General features: G+C 43.0%; 1 protein-coding gene across 6 annotated transcripts in view; it reads left to right on the forward strand.

Moving 5' to 3' along the window:
* Positions 1-20,063, forward strand: part of IFT88 (intraflagellar transport 88) — an 85,603-nt gene that overhangs the window by 10,096 nt on the left and 55,444 nt on the right. For 5 of the 6 annotated variants that reach the window (XR_012158330.1, XM_073339648.1, XM_073339614.1 and 2 more), the window contains 7 exons: positions 1,030-1,120; positions 9,728-9,832; positions 11,922-12,024; positions 12,902-13,016; positions 13,117-13,348; positions 15,769-15,839; positions 18,341-18,427. Coding sequence is in view for 5 of the 6 variants with exons in the window: in XM_073339648.1 (XP_073195749.1) it covers positions 1,030-1,120; positions 9,728-9,832; positions 11,922-12,024; positions 12,902-13,016; positions 13,117-13,348; positions 15,769-15,839; positions 18,341-18,427 (804 nt within the window). In the remaining variant the exon portion in view is untranslated. Of the gene's footprint in view, positions 1-1,029; positions 1,121-9,727; positions 9,833-10,669; positions 10,730-11,921; positions 12,025-12,901; positions 13,017-13,116; positions 13,349-15,768; positions 15,840-18,340; positions 18,428-20,063 lie in introns of those variants that run through there. The other variant, XM_073339658.1, reaches the window with a different exon arrangement.

Below are 20,063 nucleotides of genomic sequence, written 5' to 3' on the forward strand. Positions count from 1 at the left end.
AACTAGCTTTCTTCCCACCCCACTCTTGTATTTTGTGCTTTGTCTGTGGCTCAGGATCCTGAATATAGGTATGGCCTTTGTCATCACTGAGTGCTGTGGTACAGAAAAGGATCAGATCATTAGAGGACTGGAAGAGTACTTGCTTGGCAAGGGATGCCAGTGGTGCTTGTAGATTGATACCCCCGAAATTCCTGCTATCTTCCCACTAGGAAAGACACTTCTTCCCTCTGTTCCTTCTTTCCAGGATCTCATAACCCAAACAGATTTCACATATGCCAGAACTGAGGTGGTGAATATTACTAGTCTAGTGTAAATGTTGGATGGTGCTAGAGACTTGGCACAAAACAGATTGGAGAGGAGGGATTCACTCAGGGCCATTGAGCTTCCTGAATGCCAGGGGTAGTGGGACATGTTGCAAGTGGAGAAAGAAGGGAAATAATCAGATTATTATGCAGCTAATTTTTTGTCACAGATTAAATAATTCTGGATCAATCACAGCTTTTGATAAAATCTGTAATTCTGATGAAAAGTTATGTTGACACTGTTTAAAAAATTATCATTACAAATTGAATTTCTACTTTTGATTAAACTAGTTCTTTAAAATAGTACATATGCAATATTGGATTTCCATTGGGTGCTTAAAAGTTTCACCCAGTGCATGTATCTATACTATCTTTACCCAAACAGCTCAAGTTGAGGCTTGTTACATAAGAGGATCAGAGCCCAATAACCCAAACCTCTTTTCCGTCATTAAATGGATCGCTCACTGAAAATGGTGAAACTGCAGGATTTTCTCTTTACTTTCTTCACTAGCCCACATTACTGATAGAACTTCTGATAGTGCAGTAACAAACGGCCACTTTTACAGTTGTGTTGTCCATCAAGAAATGTCAGATGCTATGGCATATTAATGAGACCCAAGACAGCTATAAATACATTACATTATTTTTAATAAACTATATTCAAAAATCTTTATATTATTACTGGTATTTGCATAAGATAAATGATGCATTATTTACCCAATTTTAGTCCAGAAGAAAAGATTAGACAGTTAGAAAAAAAAGTGAATGAGTTGGTTGAAGAAAGCTGCATTGCCAACAGCTGTGGAGACTTAAAATTGGTAAGTTATCTGGGTTTCATTTGTCTTTTAATATTATATGCATATAATATATTATATGCCTCTTATACATGCAAATATGCTTTTTAAATGCTAATTTGACTTTTGGTTGGTCATAAAATTTCCAGTTGTTAAAGCTAGGTTGTCTTAATTTTGATATTGTTGTGGCTGATCTTGTGGTCATGGTCTGCACTGCCACAAAGGAGATGGAATCTTGATGTTTAGTGTGTGTCTGTCTCTCTCTCTCCACTCAAGTCAATGATATTTGGTAATGCTGGAGATAATGTGCCTAATATTATATAACGGTAATCACTCTGCTGTCACACAGAGTATGTCTACACTGGCGGAGTTACAGCGCTGGTCAGAGAGCGCTCAAGGGAAACCACTGTTGTGTGTTCACAGTGTCAGCTGCCTGCACAATAGTGTGTTCACACTTGCGGCACTTGCAGCGGTATTCGGAGCGGTGCATTCTGGGCAGCTATCCCACAGAGCATCTTTTCCTCTTCTGCCAGTAAGAGTTGTGGGAAGGTGGAGGGGGTCGCGGAGCATGCTGGGTCCTGTCCCAATGCCTCATGATGCATTGCTTCACATCCCAGCAATCCCTGAGTTTCTGTCCGCATTTGGCGCCATCTTTCAATGGTTTGTGTACTGCACGCTCTGCCTCTTTGGTCTGCAGGAATGGATCCCGCTCTGTTGACCAGTATGCTGCTCATTCTCACTAACAAGTCACGAGTGGCAGTGGAGTTATTCCTTAAACTACAAAGGGAAGAGGAGTTTGACACTGATTTTGCCACGTGTAGTAGCTATGACATGAGATTGCTTGTGGCATTCCCAGAGGTGCTGACCACAGTGGAACGCCACTTTTGGGCTCGGGAAACAAGCACTGAGTGATAGGATCACATCGTCATGCATGTCGGGGATGACTAGCAGCGGCTGCAGAACTTTTGGATGAGGAAAGCCACATTCATGGGACTGTGTGATGAGCTCGCCCCAGACCTGCGGCGCAGGGACACGAGAATGAAAGCTACTCTGCTATTGGAGACACGCGTGACGATTGCACTGTGGAAGCAGGCTACTGCAGGCTGCTACCAATCAGTCGCTAACCAGTTTGGAGTGGGAAAGTCGACCGTTGGACTCGTGTTGATGTAAGTGTGTGCAAGGCCATTAATCGCGTCCTGCTCCGAAAGAACGTGACTCTGGGCAACATGCATGACACTGTGGATGGCTTTGCACAAATGGGCTTCCCTAACTGCGGAGGTGCAATAGATGGCATGCATATTCCAATTCTGGCACTAGACCATCTAGCCACCTAGTACATTAATTGGAAGGGGTATTTCTCTATGGTTCTCCAGGCGCTTGTGGATCACTGTGGGAGTTTCATGGACATTAATGTAGGCTTGTCTGGAAAGGTGCATGACTCACACATCTTTTGGGACACTGGCCTGTTGAGGAAGCTGCAAGCAGGGACTTCCCCTACGGTGATCTTTTGGTCCAGGAAGGAAGTCAAAATGCCCATTGTGATCCTGGGAGACCCTGCCTACTCAATATTGTGGCTTATAAAGCCATACATGGGTCACCTTGACAGCAGCAAGGAGCAGTTTTATAACAGGCTAAGCAAGTACAGAATGACCGTTGAGTGTGCTTTTGGCCGTTTAAAGGCCCGCTGGCGCTGCCTGTGTGGGAGGCTGGACCTGGCTGATGACTATATTTTTATGCTTATAGCCGCATGCTGTACGCCCCATAATATTTGTGAAGGCAAGGGTGAAAGCTTCACTCAAGGCAGGACCGCTGAGGCTGAATTTGAACAGCCAGAGAGACCAGGGCTGTTAGAGGGGCGCAGCGTGGGGCCATAAGGATCAGGGATGCTATGAGGCAGCAATTTGAAGCTGAAAGCCACTAATATTTGTTGCTATGCTCGGGAGTGCAGTGCTTGTATTGCTAGGAGGTGAGAGAAGGCTTTGGATTCTTTGACCATGGGATGGTGTTCCAAGAAGGAGGAGTGCTAGGCAGAGACAGGAAGAGAAGGAAGAGCATCTTCGCAAGCAGGCTGGCTAACCTAGTGAGGAGGGCTTTAAACTAGGTTCACCGGGGGAAGGAGACCAAAGCCCTGAGGTAAGTGGGGACGTGGGATACCGGGAGGAAGCACAAGCAGGAGAACGCGAAAGGGGAGAGCTCCTGCCTCATACTAAGAAAGCAGGACAAACAGCAAGTTATCTCAAGTGCCTATACATAAATGCAAGAAGCCTTGGAAACAAGCAGAGAGAACTGGAAGTCCTGGCACTGTCAAGGAATTATGATGTGATTGGAATAACAGAGACTTGGTGGGATAACTCACATGACTAGAGTACTGTCATGGATGGATTTAAACTGTTCAGGAAGGACAGGCAGGGCAGACAAGGTGGGGGAGTTGCACTGTATGTAAGAGAGCAGTATGACTGCTCAGAGCTCCGGTATGAAACTGCAGAAAAACCTGAGTGTCTCTGGATTAAGTTTAGAAGCGTGAGCAACAAGGGTGATGTCGTGGTGGGAGTCTGCTATAGACCACCAGACCAAGGGGATGAGGTGGACGAGGCTTTCTTCTGGCAACTCATGGAAGTTACTAGATCGCAGGCCCTGGTTCTTATGGGAGACTTCAATCACCCTGATATCTGCTGGGAGAGCAATACATCGGTGCACAGACAATCCAGGAAGTTTTTGGAAAGTGTAGGGGACAATTTCCTGGTGCAAGTGCTGGAGGAACCAACTAGGGGCAGAGCTCTTCTTGACCTGCTGCTCACAAACCAGGAAGAATTAGTAGGGGAAGCGAAAGTGGATGGGAACCTGGGAAGCAGTGACCATGAGATGGTCGAGTTCAGGATCCTGACACAGGGAAGAAAGGAGAGCAGCAGAATACGGACCCTGGACTTCAGAAAAGCAGACTTTGACAACCTCAGGGAACTGATGGGCAGGATCCCCTGGGACAATAACATGAGGGGGAAAGGAGTCCAGGAGAGCTGGCTGTATTTTAAAGAATCCTTATTGAGGTTACAGGGACAAACCATCCCAATGTTACTATTAGAAAGAATAGTAAATATGGCAGGCGACCAGCTTGGCTTAACAGTGAAATCCTTGCTCATCTTAAACACAAAAAAGAAGCTTACAAGAAGTGGAAGACTAGACAAATAACCAGGGAAGAGTATAAAAATATTGCTCGGGCATGCAGGAGTGAAATCAGGAAGGCCAAGTCGCACCTGGAGTTGCAGCTAGCTAGAGATGTTAAGAGTAACAAGAAGGGTTTCTTCAGGTATGTTAGCAACAAGAAGAAAGTCAAGGAAAGGGTGCGGCCCTTACTGAATGAGGGAGGCAACCTAGTGACAGAGGATGTGGAAAAAGCTAATGTACTCAATGCTTTTTTGCCTCTGTCTTCACAAAAAAGGTCAGCTCCCAGACTGCTGCACTGGGCAGCACAGCATGGTGAGGAGGTGACCAGCCCTCTGTGAAGAAAGTGGTTCAGGACTATTTAGAAATGCTGGATGAGCACAAGTCCATGGGACCGGATGCGCTGCATCCAAGAGTGCTAAAGGAGTTGGCGGATGTGATTGCAGAGCCATTGGCCATTATCTTTGAAAACTCATGGTGATTGGGGGAGGTCCCGGACGACTGGAAAAAGGCTAATGTAGTGCCCATCTTTAAAAAAGGGAAGAAGGAGGATCCTGGGAACTACAGGCCAGTCAGCCTCACCTCAGTCCCTGGAAAAATCATGGAGCAGGTCCTCAAGGAATCAATTCTGAAGCACTTAGAGGAGGGCAAAGTGATCAGGAACAGTCAGCATGGATTCACCAAGGGCAAGTCATGCCTGACTAATCTAATTGCCTTCTATGATGAGATAACTGGCTTTGTGGATGAGGGGAAAGCAGTGGACGTGTTGTTCCTTGGCTTTTGACACGGTCTCCCACAGTATTCTTGCCAGTAAATTAAAGAAGTATGGGGTGGATGAATGGACTATAAGGTGGATAGAAAGCTGGCTAGATTGTTGGGCTCAACAGGTAGTGATCAATGGTTCCATGTCTAGTTGGCAGCCGGTATCAAGCGGAGTGCCCCAAAGGTCAGTCCTGGGGCCAGTTTTGTTCAGTATCTTCATTAATGATCTGGAGGATGGCGTGGATTGCACCCTCAGCAAGTTTGCAGATGACACTAAACTGGGAAGAGAGGTAGATATGTTGGAGGGTAGGGATAGGATACAGAGGGACCTAGACAAATTAGAGGATTGGGCCAAAAGAAATCTGATGAGGTTCAACAAGGACAAGTGCAGAGTTCTGTACTTAGGACGGAAGAATCCCATGCACTGCTACAGACTAGGGACCGAATGGCTTGGCAGCAGTTCTGCAGAAAAGGATCTGGGGGTTACAGTGGACAAGAAGCTGGATATGAGTCAATAGTGTGTCCTTGTTGCCAAGAAGGCCAATGGCATTTTGGGATGTATAAGTAGGGGCATTGCCAGCAGATCGAGGGACGTGATCGTTCCCCTCTATTTGACATTGGGAGGCCTCATCTGGAGTACTGTGTCCAATTTTGGGCCCCACACTACAAAAAGGATGTGAAAAAATTGGAAAGTGTCCAGCAGAGGGCAACAAAAATGATTAGGGGACTGGAACACATGACTTATGAGGAGAGGCTGAGGGAACTGGGATTGTTTAGTCTGCAGAAGAGAAGAATGAGGGGGGATTTGATAGCTGCTTTCAACTACCTGAAAGGGGGTTCCAAAGAGGATGGATCTAGGCTGTTCTCAGTGGTAGCAGATGACAGAACGAGGAGTAATGGTGTCAAGTTGCAGTGGGGGAGGTTTAGGTTGGATATTAGAAAAAACTTTTTCACTAGAAGGGTGGAATGCGTTACCTAGGGAGGTGGTGGAATCTCCTTCCTTAGAAGTTTTTAAGGTCAGGCTTGACAAAGCCCTGGCTCGGATGATTTAATTGGGGATCGGTCCTGCTTTGAGCAGGGTGTTGGACTAGATAACCTCCTGAGGTCCCTTCCAACCCTGATATTCTATGATTCTATGGTTGTGATTGGTGCAGATGATGCACTATGGAGGTTTAAGAAAATTGCCTGGTGCTTTGCAGGGTTCTGTTTGCTTTCAGTTAATGGAATAATGATTGCTTTCAAACCAAAACAATTCTTTTATTAAAAAACAACAACTGGAGGAGAGAGACGAACAAAAAAACACATCAGCACTGAGAGGGATGGGGGAAGGGAGGGTCCCAGAACAAGGTGGGGTCCCGGGACAGTTAAAGATTTGTGCATGTCCAGGTATCATATCCAACCTTCTCCTTTGGAGTACAGTGCAGTGGGTACTGTACTTCAGCAGGGCTAAACTGCAGAGGGACAGGCGTTGAGTGCTGTGGGTACTGAGAGTCCGCAGGGCTGGACTGTGATGGGGCAGGAGTGGAATGCAGCGGCTACAGACTGGAGCCAGGAGGTTGATAAGAGTGTGTTGACAGTGTTTGGGGTTCGCATGGGAAAGAGTTTTTTGCAACAGTGGCTGGGAGGGGAGGGCGGGCACGGAGCTGCTCAGCTTGCAGTGCCAGTAGCGCCTAGAGCGTGTCCGCTTGGTGCTCCATAATGTTTAAAAGCCGCTCCGTGGCTTCATTCTGACGCACCACGTTCTCCTTTTGGTCCCTCTTCTCGGTCCCTCTTCTCGCTGTCCCACCACTTCTTCAATTCTTGGTTTTCAGCCGCAGAATGCATCATGACATCACCCAGAAAGTCCTCTTTAGGTCCTCGTGGCCGCTTTCTAATTCTGTGCAGTTGTTCCGCCGGCGATAACAAAGAGGGAGCCTGGGCTCCCAAGGTCATATCTGTGAAGCCAAAATGCAACATTTTACAGAAGCAGTATTGTTTGCAACACAGAGACCACTGATTCAGTGATTTAAAACACCGCCACTATTCACATACCTATCACTAACTGGCTGACCCCAGGCAAGCACACATGAGCCACAGACCCCCAAAATGGTGAGTAACCACAGGGGCAGGAAAAATCAGTTTTCCAGGACCGTACTGTACACTGAGCACGTGGCCCTTGGGGAGGGGAGGCCTTATAATCATTCCTGTTCCCACATTTTCCACAGGCTGTGTTCATTATGGAAGATATCTCACTGCTGAGGGTGAGCAGGGAATCAAGGAAGGGTCTTCTCCAAGACTGCGGCTTCCGCCCTGGCTCTTATGTGGCTCGCCTGTGTGCAGCAATGTTCTACCCTCTCCCCTGCCGCCCGTGACAGCAAAGTGGCACAGGAAAGTTACCCTTAATGTGGGAAGAAACAAAGCAGCTGTGCCAAAGAACCTGCTGCAGTGGATTGCCCAGTATCTCCATGAGGCGGATTCCCGTGAAGTGAGGGAGTCCATCAACACGCTGTTCCGCCACTCAGACAAGGCATGTGGTGGTACGCGCCTCATACAGACACAAGCCTGCTTTCTGCAACTCTCCTGCCCCCAACAACTAGCTTCAGCGATTCCCAAAATCAGAGCTACTTACCAGGGGCCTCCTCTTCTATTTGCGCTTTGCCAAGATCCGACAGCTGTGACTGGCTAGCCTCCTCCGGGGTAGAGAAGAGCTCCTGGCTGCATGCATCTCTGACCTCCAAGTCATCCTCTGCCTCTGGGTCCCCCTCCCCCTCCACATCCTCATCCAATATTTCCTCCTCCTGTCTCAGTCCACTCTCGACTGGCACGCGAGTCACTGAAGTATCTACAGTGGCCTTCACAGTGGAGGTGGGGTCACCACTGAGTATCACGTCCAGCTCTTTGTAGAACCGGCAGCTCGTGGGCACAGTGCTGGAGCAGCAGTTTGCCTCCCGCTCCTTGTGGTAGGCGTTCTGCAGCCCCTTCACTTTGACTCTGCACTGCAGTGTATCCCAGTCGTGGCCCCTTTCTGTCAGGCATCGTGAAATCTATCCTTAGGTATCAGAATTCCTATGGCTGGAGCGCAGCTGGGACTAGACAGCCTCCTCTCCCCAAATGCTGATAATGTCTAACAGCTCAGCATTGCTCCAAGCAGGGGATCGCCTGGTGTGGAGCAGGCATTGTCACCTGAAAAGATGCTCTGAGACCACTGTTGCCGGCACAGTGTGCCTGAGGCAAGCAACAGCAGGGGTTCGTTGCCCGGTGTGCGTCACCCAATAATCACAACGGGGTGGAGAAGTAGAAAAGTTTATTTGGAATTCCAAAGAAAGGTACAGGAGAGAAATCTCAAATCCTGCACATCAGAGCAGGTCATTACACACACTTTTATATTCCTTAATGCTACTGCACTACACATCAGCCAATCAAAGCTTTGCACAAATACTCTGCCTTCCTTATATGGGTTACAGCAATGTTTATTTCCTGCAACCTCTAACAAGCATTTCTAGCAACTTAAACAACCAGCATATCCTGTCTGGCCTTGAAGCTGTCTCCTCCTGTTATCTTTAACTTGGCGTCAGCAAACTTTACACTATAAGGCATTATCTGCGGCTGCAACATTGTTTTAAGAGCAAAAAAGCTTACTCAAACCAGCCAGGCCTGAGTTCCGTTAAGGGGGGTTGACAAGAAGCCCTTAGGCCAAGAGCAGAGAGACTTCCTCGACCCTTATGGCCTTCCATCCCCTCGACTTAACTAGTGGCCATGCCCTGGGGTCCCCAACACCACTGCACGTGTCACCAAGCCAACAGGAAGGGGACTTTCAAAATTCCCAAGGAATTTAAGGGGTGGGGCTCATGGTTGGTCACCTGAGGGCAGGGCAATAGAGTTCAAACCAATGACCAGAGAGGTGAGAACAGGCATTGTGGGACACCTCCTGGAGGCCAGTCGCAGCGCTGTAATCGACCAGGGTGTCTACATTGGCACCGTGGCGCTGTAGCCCCAGCGCAGAAAGCTCCATGCCTCTCGTCGGGGTGGATTGTTACAGCCCTGCCACTGCGCACTGTCTGCGCGCTAAGTGGCTTGGCAGCGTGTACACCTCCGGAGTTACAACGCAGAAAGCTGCTTTACTGCCCAGAAACTTGCCAGTGTAGACAAGGCCATGGTGTCTTAAGGCTAGATTTTTTTTTTTAAAAGTTGTTAAGCCTAAATACCTAAATACCTTTAAAAACCTAAGTAAACTGGTGTGACTGTTTTTTGATTTTCATATTTTGTTATAACATTACTTCTCATGCTCTTTTTGAGATCATGCATTAACTGTAGGGTGACTAGTGTATTATGACAGGTTTCAGAGTAACAGCCGTGTTAGTCTGTATTCGCAAAAACAAAAGGAGTACTTGTGGCACCTTAGAGACTAACCAATTTATTTGAGCATGAGCTTTCGTGAGCTGAGCTGTAGCTCAAATAAATTGGTTAGTCTCTAAGGTGCCACAAGTACTCCTTTTCTTTTAGTGTATTATGGAGGTTGCTTTGCTGAATTTTCATTCGGAATGTTGTTTTAATCTAAACATGCCTTTTTGTATAATACTGCTGCTTATCTGCTGTAAGGTGTGTGTTCATATGCTCTGTGTGCATAAAGGAAATATGTATGAAAATAATGTATTTCTATTTTAAATATATGGAAGTGGGTCTTGAGAGGGAAGACAGAAGGCAAGACTAAACTGTAATATCTACTTTAAGGCTCTGGAAAAGGCAAAAGATGCTGGAAGAAAAGAAAGAGTGTTGGTGAGGCAACGTGAACAAATTGCATCTCCAGAAAACATCAACTTAGACCTCACTTACTCAGTAAGTACTGAAATATCTGTGTGCCTGAATAAGATCTGGGTGTAAAGCGTGCTTTCCAGTAACATGCCTTTTTAATGAAATTGAGTTCGCTGTAATGCACATATTTTGTGTGAGTTCCCAGAACAAATTTCCAGGTGAGATACACTGTATATTTAGAAATGTGTTTGAAAATAGTTACTGTAATTCTGGAAAATAGCAATTAAAGGGTACTTTTGTTGTTGTTAATATTCCAAAAGCTTAATGATAATTTTAAAATTAAGGATTTGTCTTCAATTCTTAAAATTGGTAGTAGGCTTTAAGAAAAGATTAAGTAGGGTCTATGCCCTAATATTTCAGGAGAATTTTAAGTTGTACATTAGTTAATACTGTACTGGAAGTATTTCACTAAAAATATGTCAAGCCAGGCTAAACTGGGGGGGAGGTATAGCTCAGTGGTTTGAGCATTGGCCTGCTAAACCCAGGGTTGTGAGTTCAATCCTTGAGGGGGCCATTTAGGGATCTGGGGCAAAAATTGGGGATTGGTCTTGCTTTGAGCAGGGGGTTGGATGACCTCCTGAGGTCCCTTCCAACCCTGATATTCTGATTCTATGATCATATATTTGAAGGCAAGTTAAAACATAAAAATGAGAAAGTGATGGATAGAATTTATCTGGATACAGACAAGGCTTTTCTGTTTTTCTTAGTAGCATCTTGCAGAAGTCTCCCTTCACGAGCAGATAGACCACAAATAGGGGCATATATCTTGTTGAACTATGCTAAAAATTACACACATTTTATGAGTTAAAAATAAAAAGCCATTTTAATAACAACCTTACCTCATAATTTACTCATATTTAGGCATAAAAAGTATAACTGTGAAGAGAGTTCTTTTGCCAAGGTATAGCTTCTGCTGAATAGGTGGGTATCATGAGGCTCATGATAGAAGTATACAAAATAACAAACTGTATAAGCAGGGGTGGCCAAACTTCCTGATCCTCTGAGCCCCGCTTCTGCTGAAGTCCTGAGCTGCGGCAGGTGCCTCCTGCAGGGCTGAATCCCCATCAGCCTGCCATAGGGAAGAAGCCCCAAGTTCCCCCCAAATCTGGTAGGTGGAGAATGTGGGGAGGGGTATATGGTTTTCTGCAAGCTGCACTTTAACTGTAAAAGAGCCCCATGTAGCTTGGGAGCCATGGTTTGGCCACCCCGGTATAGAATAAGTAGATGGGGGAACTTCTGTTCATTCTGTCTCATCATACAAGAACAAGGGCATCAGTTCAACTGAAAGTCCAAAGCTGTTCAAAACTGAAAAAAGGAAATACTTTTTCACCCAACACACAATTAGACGATGGAACACATTACTACAAGATACATTTGCAGATTTAAAAAAAAAAATCCCTGTTTTATGTTTATCCTATGTGTTCTCCACAGCTTATGTTTGCTACCTCTTCGTTAGATAATTGGGAAAGTGGGAAATATGAGAAAGACAGGGTGGGTGAGGTAATATCTTTTATTGGACCAACTTCTGTTGGTGAAAGAGCTACACAGAGCTCTTCTTCAGGTCTAAGAAAGATAATGTGTGTCACAGCTAACTACAAGGTAGAACAGATTGTTAAGCATAAGAAATTAACACATTGCAAGAAACCATTAAAAATAAAGTGGGTTATGAAGTTACAACAATCTGTAACCTACTAACTCACCTTTGACCTATGGTTGCAGAAGTGTTAATTACCCACTTTATTTTTAATGGTTTCTTGCAACTCTTTATGCTTACCAATCTGTTACACCTTGTATTTAGTTGTGATATTCTGATTACCTTTTCCAGACCTGAAGAAGAGCTCTGTAGAGCTTGAAAGCTTGTCTCTTGCCCCACAGAAGTTGTTCCAATAAAAGATATTACCTCCCTCATCTTGTCTCTCTCCTATCCTGGGACCAACACAGCTACAATAACACTGTGAAAAACTAAGGAAATATCTCAGTCAACAAATATATTAAAGCATCTTTCTATCTATTTTGTATATTGAAGTTTTTCTAATGGCTGCTTTGATTCATACTGGTTACTTTTTGAGAGAGATATGTGGTTATGTTATGTATTTTCCCCCCCCCCCCCCAGGTTCTTTTCAATTTGGCCAGCCAATATTCTGCTAATGAAATGTATGCTGAAGCACTAAATACATATCAAGTCATAGTGAAAAATAAGATGTTCAGCAACGGAGGTAAGTTACACACCAAAATGCCTGATATTGATGGCAACACATTCACTAACCAGGTATTTGACTTCACTTGTGAGATCCTGAGCACCTCCTGAGTGCCCTCAACTCCCATGGAAGCCAGTCAGAGTTGACAGCAAACACTACTTTGTAATGTCAGACCCCATGTCTTTGAATGGTTTGTGGTTTAGTCCTCTAGCTAATCCAAAAAGTGTTCCCTTTCCAGGCTAAGTATAAGTCCAGATTAAAAAACAAAATACATCCTTTGCCCTCCCCAGGCCACACTTCATCACTGAGGATGCAGGGTTGGTCAGTACCAACAGTAGTTTCCCCTTCCTAGCCCTTTCCATCATTGTCTGCCCTGGTTTTCCCCTGTTGATTCTGAAGTGAAGGAGAGGTTCCTTCCCATCCTCTGGAAGCCCCAGCCATGGGCCCCAAATTAGGAAGCTAACATTTCCCATTTTAAACCCTCTGTGCCACTTTCTTCATTCCCTTCTCCCCACCCTCTCCAGTTTCCTTCTGTATCTTGCCTGTCTCCAGGTCTCTTCCCAGACCCCCTCCTGGTGTGCTTCCCCAAGCTTTCTCAGCAGAGAACACCACAGAAAATCCTGTCTCATCCCTGATCTCCTAGACTGAGTAAGAAGCTTGTTTCGTATAGTCCTTCCTTTCCTAGAATTCCTTGCTGTCTCTCCCTGAATTCTCTCCATTCTGGATGGAAGTCAGGAACAGGCTGTTTTGGACCATGCCTTAGCTTAAAGGGCCACAGATACTGATACATGAAGTGCTTCTGCAGTCTCACTGGTTCAAAGTTTGCATGAGGAGGGATGATATGAATATTTTTAAAAGATTGGCACATAGTTCATTCACCTTATTTTTGTGATAGGCAGACTGAAGGTGAATATGGCAAACATTTATTTAAAACAACGAAACTATTCAAAAGCTATCAAATTCTACCGCATGGCTCTAGATCAGATTCCAAGTGTCCATAAAGAAATGAGGTGAGTTTGTACTGTAAAAGTTTTGAAATTCCTTTTGTTTTGTATATACAGTGGTACATATGATTTGAAAATATTATTTAACAATGATTTCTTTAATTAGGATTAAAATAATGCAGAACATTGGAGTTGCATTTATTAAAACTGGCCAGTACACTGATGGCATTAGTTCCTTTGAACACATAATGAGCACATCTCCAAACCTGAAAGCAGGCTTCAACCTGATCCTTTGTTATTTTGCCATTGGAGACCGTGAACAAATGAAAAAAGCTTTCCAAAAACTGATCACTGTACCATTGGAAATTGATTATGATGACAAATATATTTCACCAAATGTAAGTATGAACTAAGCAAAATCTACAAATTTTATTTGCAAAGTGGGAAAATTTTGAACGTTGAGGAAAAATAATCTGTTGTATATAATGTGTACATACATGTATGTCTGTGTACACATACACACATGATGGTGTGATGTTTAACCAGCGTGAGTTGAGGATGGAAGTACTACATCACTAGTGATAATACTCTTGAAAACATTTCCAAAATAGTTTTTTCTAGAAAATGTGACATACATAAAATATGTGGTTGTGTGTCATAGTATAGAGTTGGCGCTCATTTGGGATGACTTACTGCTTTGCCACTTTTATTTCTAAAACATTTACATAAAATACTTGTGTTTAAAATAATAAAATGACAAACCAATGAGTAAGTTATGCAAGTCATCTCAAATGAATGCCAGTAAAACCTATAATACCACAGCGCACACATTATACAGAAAAACAATTTTATTAAAGTTTTATAGAGGATTTGGTTTTAGTTCGTTTTAGTTTATTGGAACTGTTTTTTTAATATCCCTCCACCAATAAAGGTCGTTGTACCATGAAACCAACTCTTCATGACTCTGAGGTAAGAAAAAATAACGAATAAACTCTAGACACCGCTTAAAATAGCCTAAAATAGTTTTTCTATCCAAGGTCATGATTTACTAGGGCTATCAGCAAGTCCTCTATATCCCATGGGAAAGCTGTGAATCCCTTATTCCGGAGTAAAGCTCCATTTCTAGCCCTACATCATGATGATGTAATGGACCTTAAAGATGTTTTATTGATGTAAGACTAAATATTGCACTGCCGCTCAGCATAATTTGGAATAAAATTCCACATTTGGTAGAAAAAAAACTTTTTGTGACAGGTTGATTTAGGGGGGAAAAGGAACCTCTTTTAATCTACTCAGAAGTTTGACATTTTAGAAGTGATCCTAGACAGCTGGATTAATGGGCAGAATGCAAATGAATTCTCAAAGGCAAATTGAATTCATTTATCACACACAGTGATGTGGATTGCTTGGTAAACTGGGCATAAGCAAACCATGTGTGTTTCAATGTGGCCAAAACGTTAAATCATTTCTAGGAATAAAGAATGTAGGCCATATTAAGAGGATGGATGGAAGCTATCCTGGGAAGCAGTGACTCTGAAAAATGCTTGAGGATCATGGTAAATAATCAGCTGAATGTGAGCTCCCATTTTGATGCTATGTCAAAAAGAGCTAATGCAATATTTGGATGTGTAAACAGGAGAATATCAAGGATGAGGAGCGGGGAGATTATACTCCTTCTGCATTTGGCACTGGTGTGACTGCCCCTGGAATAGTGTGTCCAGTTCTGGCATACACAATTCAAGGAGCTCTATCTATTTAGCTTATCAAAGAGAAGGTTAAGTGGTAATCAAATCACTGTCTATAAGCACCTACATGAGGAGCAGAAATTTGATGATAAAAGACTCTTCAGTCTATCAGTCAAAGGTGGACAGAAAGATCCCATGACTGGAAGTTGAAGCTAGACAAATTCGGACTAGAAATAAGTGCAAATTTTTAACAATGAGGGTAATTAGTCACTGGAACAATTTATCCAGGGTTGTGGTGGATTCTCCCTCACTGGAAAATTTTAAATCAAGATTTAAATCAAGAGGTTTTTCTAAAAAATATACTGTAGTTCAAACAGGAATTAATTCTAGGAAATCCTATGGCCTGTGTTATACAGGAGGTCAGACTAGATGATAGCAGTGGTCCCGTCTGGGTTTATAATCTATATATTGATGAGATCTCCTCCACAAATACATGGAGTGTGTGTGTATGTGTATGACTGACTTAAGAGACTGACTTCATGATTTAATAGACTCTAGAGATGAGAAAGACCTATGATTATGTATAATCATAGAACCTGAAGACTGAAAAGATCTATTACATGATGTAGTCAGACTCCATGCCTACCTTGCTGAATTGGGGCCTCTGTGCAGCACTAGCCTAACTTTAAGCATGAGAGTTGTCCCCTTGCTGTCAGTGGGACGACTCACATGCTTGTGTACCTTGCTGAATCAGGGCCATAGATCTGATACACAGAGTACTATAGTTGGTAACCTATGTGGTTTACAAGAAGTGTGATCCACATACAGTAGCAGACAAACAGTATAAGGCTACTGTCACAAATGTAATTCTTTTTAATTTTGTAATTAAAATTAGTTAACCACAACCAATAGTGCATTATTCCAAAGGTCAGAGGATATCAACCAATAAAAATTGGTACATAACAAGTTCTTTGAAAAATGAGTCTAATTGTTCAATTGAAATATGCCTTTTAAAAAATGTATAGTGTGTAATATGTCAGTTGCTGCTTATACTCTGTGTTAATATACATATATGGTTGAACCTTATATATAAATATACATTTCCATAACTTATTTTGTTTTGATTTTTTTAGGATGATCCACATACTAACCTATTGATTGAAGCCATTAAAAATGACCAATTAAGGCAAATGGAACGTGAAAGGTAATACTGGAAACATAGGTCCCTATCCATTCCAAATATGCCTCCATGGTTGCTAGCACATGGAAACTGACACCAGCTTTCCAAGCTGCAATGCCTGAGAGCTATTCCTTATTCTGGATGGGATGGCTTTAAAGTACTACATAAATTCCCTAGTAATGACTGTTTGGGCTTGTGAAAGTGTCAGGAAAAATACTAGATATGCTAAAACAGGTGGCCTGGTTGGCTGAAAAATAGCTAGGGAATAAGATTTTTAAGGGACCTTCAGAAACCAATCCTGTGTCCTTGGCTAACAGCTCCATTTTGAAGCTCAGCCAAGTAGAATAAAAGGCCCTATTATTTTGAAGATTTCTTCTACCTCCTAACTGTTAGTTAGGAACTGGGCTGGTATTTGGTTTAAAATAAAGAAGCAAAAGGAGAAAAATCTGGCCCTGGGTCACAGTCCTGTGTATCCCTAGGGAGTGGGATAGGGAAGACGAACAAATGGAGCAGAAGAAGTTACAAAATACTTGTTTGTGAATTCCCCATCAGTGAAATACATAGCCTGGAAGTGGGGGCCTTTTTTTTAGTTTTCTGAGCCCTGTGCAAAAGCCACGCTGGATTGCATATCAGTAATTTAGACCACTACAAAGCATCCAGCATATGTGGCCTGCTGGCACTGGAAGGTCATATAAATGTTAGACTGTAGGGATATTGTACAGTGCCGCTAGGAGCAAGCCTCCCAGCCCAGGTAAGACTGACTTGAACTAGCAGGGCAGTCTTTAAAACTCAAGCTAGTGTGCTGAAAATAGTAGTATGAACATTGTGGCTCCAGCAGACACTCAGGCGGTTCTGGGGTCAGGAGGCTACCTCAGAACTGGGGGTTCAGTGGGCTTGAGAGCCCAAGCTGTCACCTGAACTACAAAGTCCACACTGCTATTTTTAGCATGCTACCGCAAGCCCCGCTAGTATGAGTCTGTCTACCTGGATAGAAGGCTCACTGCCAGCTGCAATATAAACATACCCTATGGAGCCTTTATTATTTTGATATACTGTATTTTCAGATCTTGTTTCTGTATTATAAATTATTATGCTCCTATTCATATGCTAGGATAGGATTGTTGTGTAATGATATATTTTAATGACTAACCTCTCTTGGATTTATAAAAAGAAAAGGAGTACTTGTGGCACCTTAGAGACTAACAAATTTATTTGAGCATAAGCTTTCGTGAGCTACAGCTCGCTTCATCGGATGCATTCAGTGGAAAATACAGTGGGGAGATTTATATACATAGAGAATGTGAAAGAATGTGAAACAATGGTATTACCATACACACTAATGAGAGTGATCACTTAAGGTGAACTATTACCAGCAGGAGAGCATGGGGGCGGACTTTTTGTAGTGATAATCAAGGTGGGCCATTTCCAGCAGTTGACAAGAACGTCTGAGGAACGGTGGGGGTGGGGAATAAACATGGGGAAATAGTTTTACTTTGTGTAATGACCCATCCACTCCCAGTCTTTATTCAAGCCTAAGTTAATTGTTTCCAGTTTGCAAATTAATTCCAATTCAGCAGTCTCTCTTTGGAGTCTGTTTTTGAAGTTTTTTTGTTGAAGAATTGCAACTTTTAGGTCTGTAATCAAGTGACCAAAGAGATTGAAGTGTTCTCCTACTGGTTTTTGAATGTTATAATTCTTGACGTCTGATTTGTGTCCATTTATTCTTTTACGTAGAGACTGTCCAGTTTGACCAACGTACATGGCAGAGGGGCATTGCTGGCACATGATGGCATCTATCACATTGGTAGATGTGCAGGTGAACGAGCCTCTGATAGTGTGGCTGATGTGATTAGGCCCTATGATGGTGTCCCCTGAATAGATAGTTGGCAACAGGCTTTGTTGCAAGGATAGGTTCCTGGGTTAGTGGTTCTGTCTCAGACGTTCTTGTCAACTGTTGGAAATGGCCTACCTTGATTATCACTACAAAAAGTTTTTTTTTCCCCCTTGCTCTCCTGCTGGTAATAGCTCACCTTAAGTGATCACTCTGGTTACAGTGTGTATGGTAACACCCATTGTTTCATGTTCTCCCCACTGTATTTTCCACTGAATGCATCCGATGAAGTGAGCTGTAGCTCATGAAAGCTTATGCTCAAATAAATTTGTTAGTCTCTAAGGTTCCACAAGTACTCCTTTTCTTTTTGCGAATACAGACTAACACGGCTGCCACTCTGAAACCTGTCTTTATGCAAGGTCTTGGATTTATGCAAGTCTCACAAAGCTTCTTGCCTTAAGAAATACTGCAGCGTTACTAGCTACCCAATCTATATATTATTCATTGAAAGATGTAATATTATCCGTAAGTCATACTATTATTTTACTGATGTCTTGATTAAACAATAATATAGATGTTGCTCAGGCTTAGTTGGTGAATAGCGATTCAAGGCACAGGATAAGGTAACTAAGTTTTTGATGTCTTCATATATACTTTTTCTAAACACTGATATATATCTATTTTAATTCCTAAGGAAAGGCATGGCAGAAAAATATATCATGACAGCTGCAAAATTGATTGCACCTGTGATTGAAACCTCCTTTGCCATAGGCTATGACTGGTAGGAGACAATTTTCTTCAGTTTAACTATGCATGCCAATTTCTGTCCATAATCATAAAATCAAGTTCACAAATGTAGAAATCTAGGATATATAGCATTTGAGTTGTGCTTCTCGATCAAAGCACCCAAAGTACTTTGTTAGCCCTGATAGCAATGCTGTCAAGGTTCCTCCCCCACTCTGAACTCTAGGGTACAGATGTGGGGACCTGCATGAAAAACCTCCTAAGCTTATCTTTACCAGCTTAGGTCAAAACTTCCCCAAGGTACAAAATATTCCACCCGTTGTCCTTGGACTGGCTGCTACCACCACCAAACTAATACTGGTTACTGGGGAAGAGCTGTTTGGACGCATCCTTCCCCCCAAAATACTTCCCAAAACCTTGCACCCCACTTCCTGGACAAGGTTTGGTAAAAAGCCTCACCAATTTGCCTAGGTGACTACAGACCCAGACCCTTGGATCTTAAGAACAATGAACAATCCTCCCAACACTTGCACCCCCCGTTTCCTGGGAAATGTTGGATAAAAAGCCTCACCAATTTGCATAGGTGACCACAGACCCAAACCCTTGGATCTGAGAACAATGAAAAAGCATTCAGTTTTTTTCAAGAAGACTTTTAATAAAAAATAGAAGTAAATAGAAATAAAGAAATCCCCCCTGTAAAATCAGGATGGTAGATCTCTTACAGGGTAATTAGATTCAAAAACATAGAGAACCCCTCTAGGCAAAACCTTAAGTTACAAAAAAGATACACAGACAGAAATAGTTATTCTATTCAGCACAATTCTTTTCTCAGCCATTTAAAGAAATCATAATCTAACACATACCTAGCTAGATTACTTACTAAAAGTTCTAAGACTCCATTCCTGGTCTATCCCCAGCAAAGACCCAGCATACAGACAGACACAGACCCCTTTGTTTCTCTCCCTCCTCCCAGCTTTTGAAAGTATCTTGTCTCCTCATTGGTCATTTTGGTCAGGTGCCAGCGAGGTTACCTTTAGCTTCTTAACCCTTTACAGGTGAGAGGAGCTTTCCCCTGGCCAGGAGGGATTTCAAAGGGGTTTACCCTTCCCTTTATATTTATGACAAATGCCCTGGAAAAAAAATCAGAAATATTGTGCTTTATCCATCTACAAAACAGTTTAATTGCATCACAGATCATAGAAACTCAAATGTCAGTCACATAGTTATTGAGCTGCTTTAAAACTCTTTACATTCATACAAAGTATTCATACAAGAATCTTACAAATTCTTGATTAGACAAATCACGTACAGAAGACAATCGTTCTGCACTCTTCACTAAAGATCTGAACGTGACATGCTGAAGACCTACAGTGTCTTACTCTTCTGGTGCTAATGACTTCACACAAGATCAGGGCCTCTGCTTCCATGTGCAAACCAATTGTTTAAATATTATGTTACTGTTCTGCCAGTCAGAGTTGGCAGCAACAAGAACTGTGTTCAGTATCTAGGGGTTCCTTTTCAACAATACAACACAAAACTGGCTCGAGCCCCCACCCAGTGACCTGGGACAATTACAAACCTGGCGCCTCTAAGAGGCAGCACTTCCCCTCTTGCAAGCACAGAGTCTGAGTGTAGCAAAAAAATCTTTTAATAAAAGGGGAGAAATAACTCGG

This window comes from Lepidochelys kempii, chromosome 1 (assembly GCF_965140265.1).
Source record: "Lepidochelys kempii isolate rLepKem1 chromosome 1, rLepKem1.hap2, whole genome shotgun sequence".
NCBI lineage: Eukaryota > Metazoa > Chordata > Testudines > Cheloniidae > Lepidochelys > Lepidochelys kempii.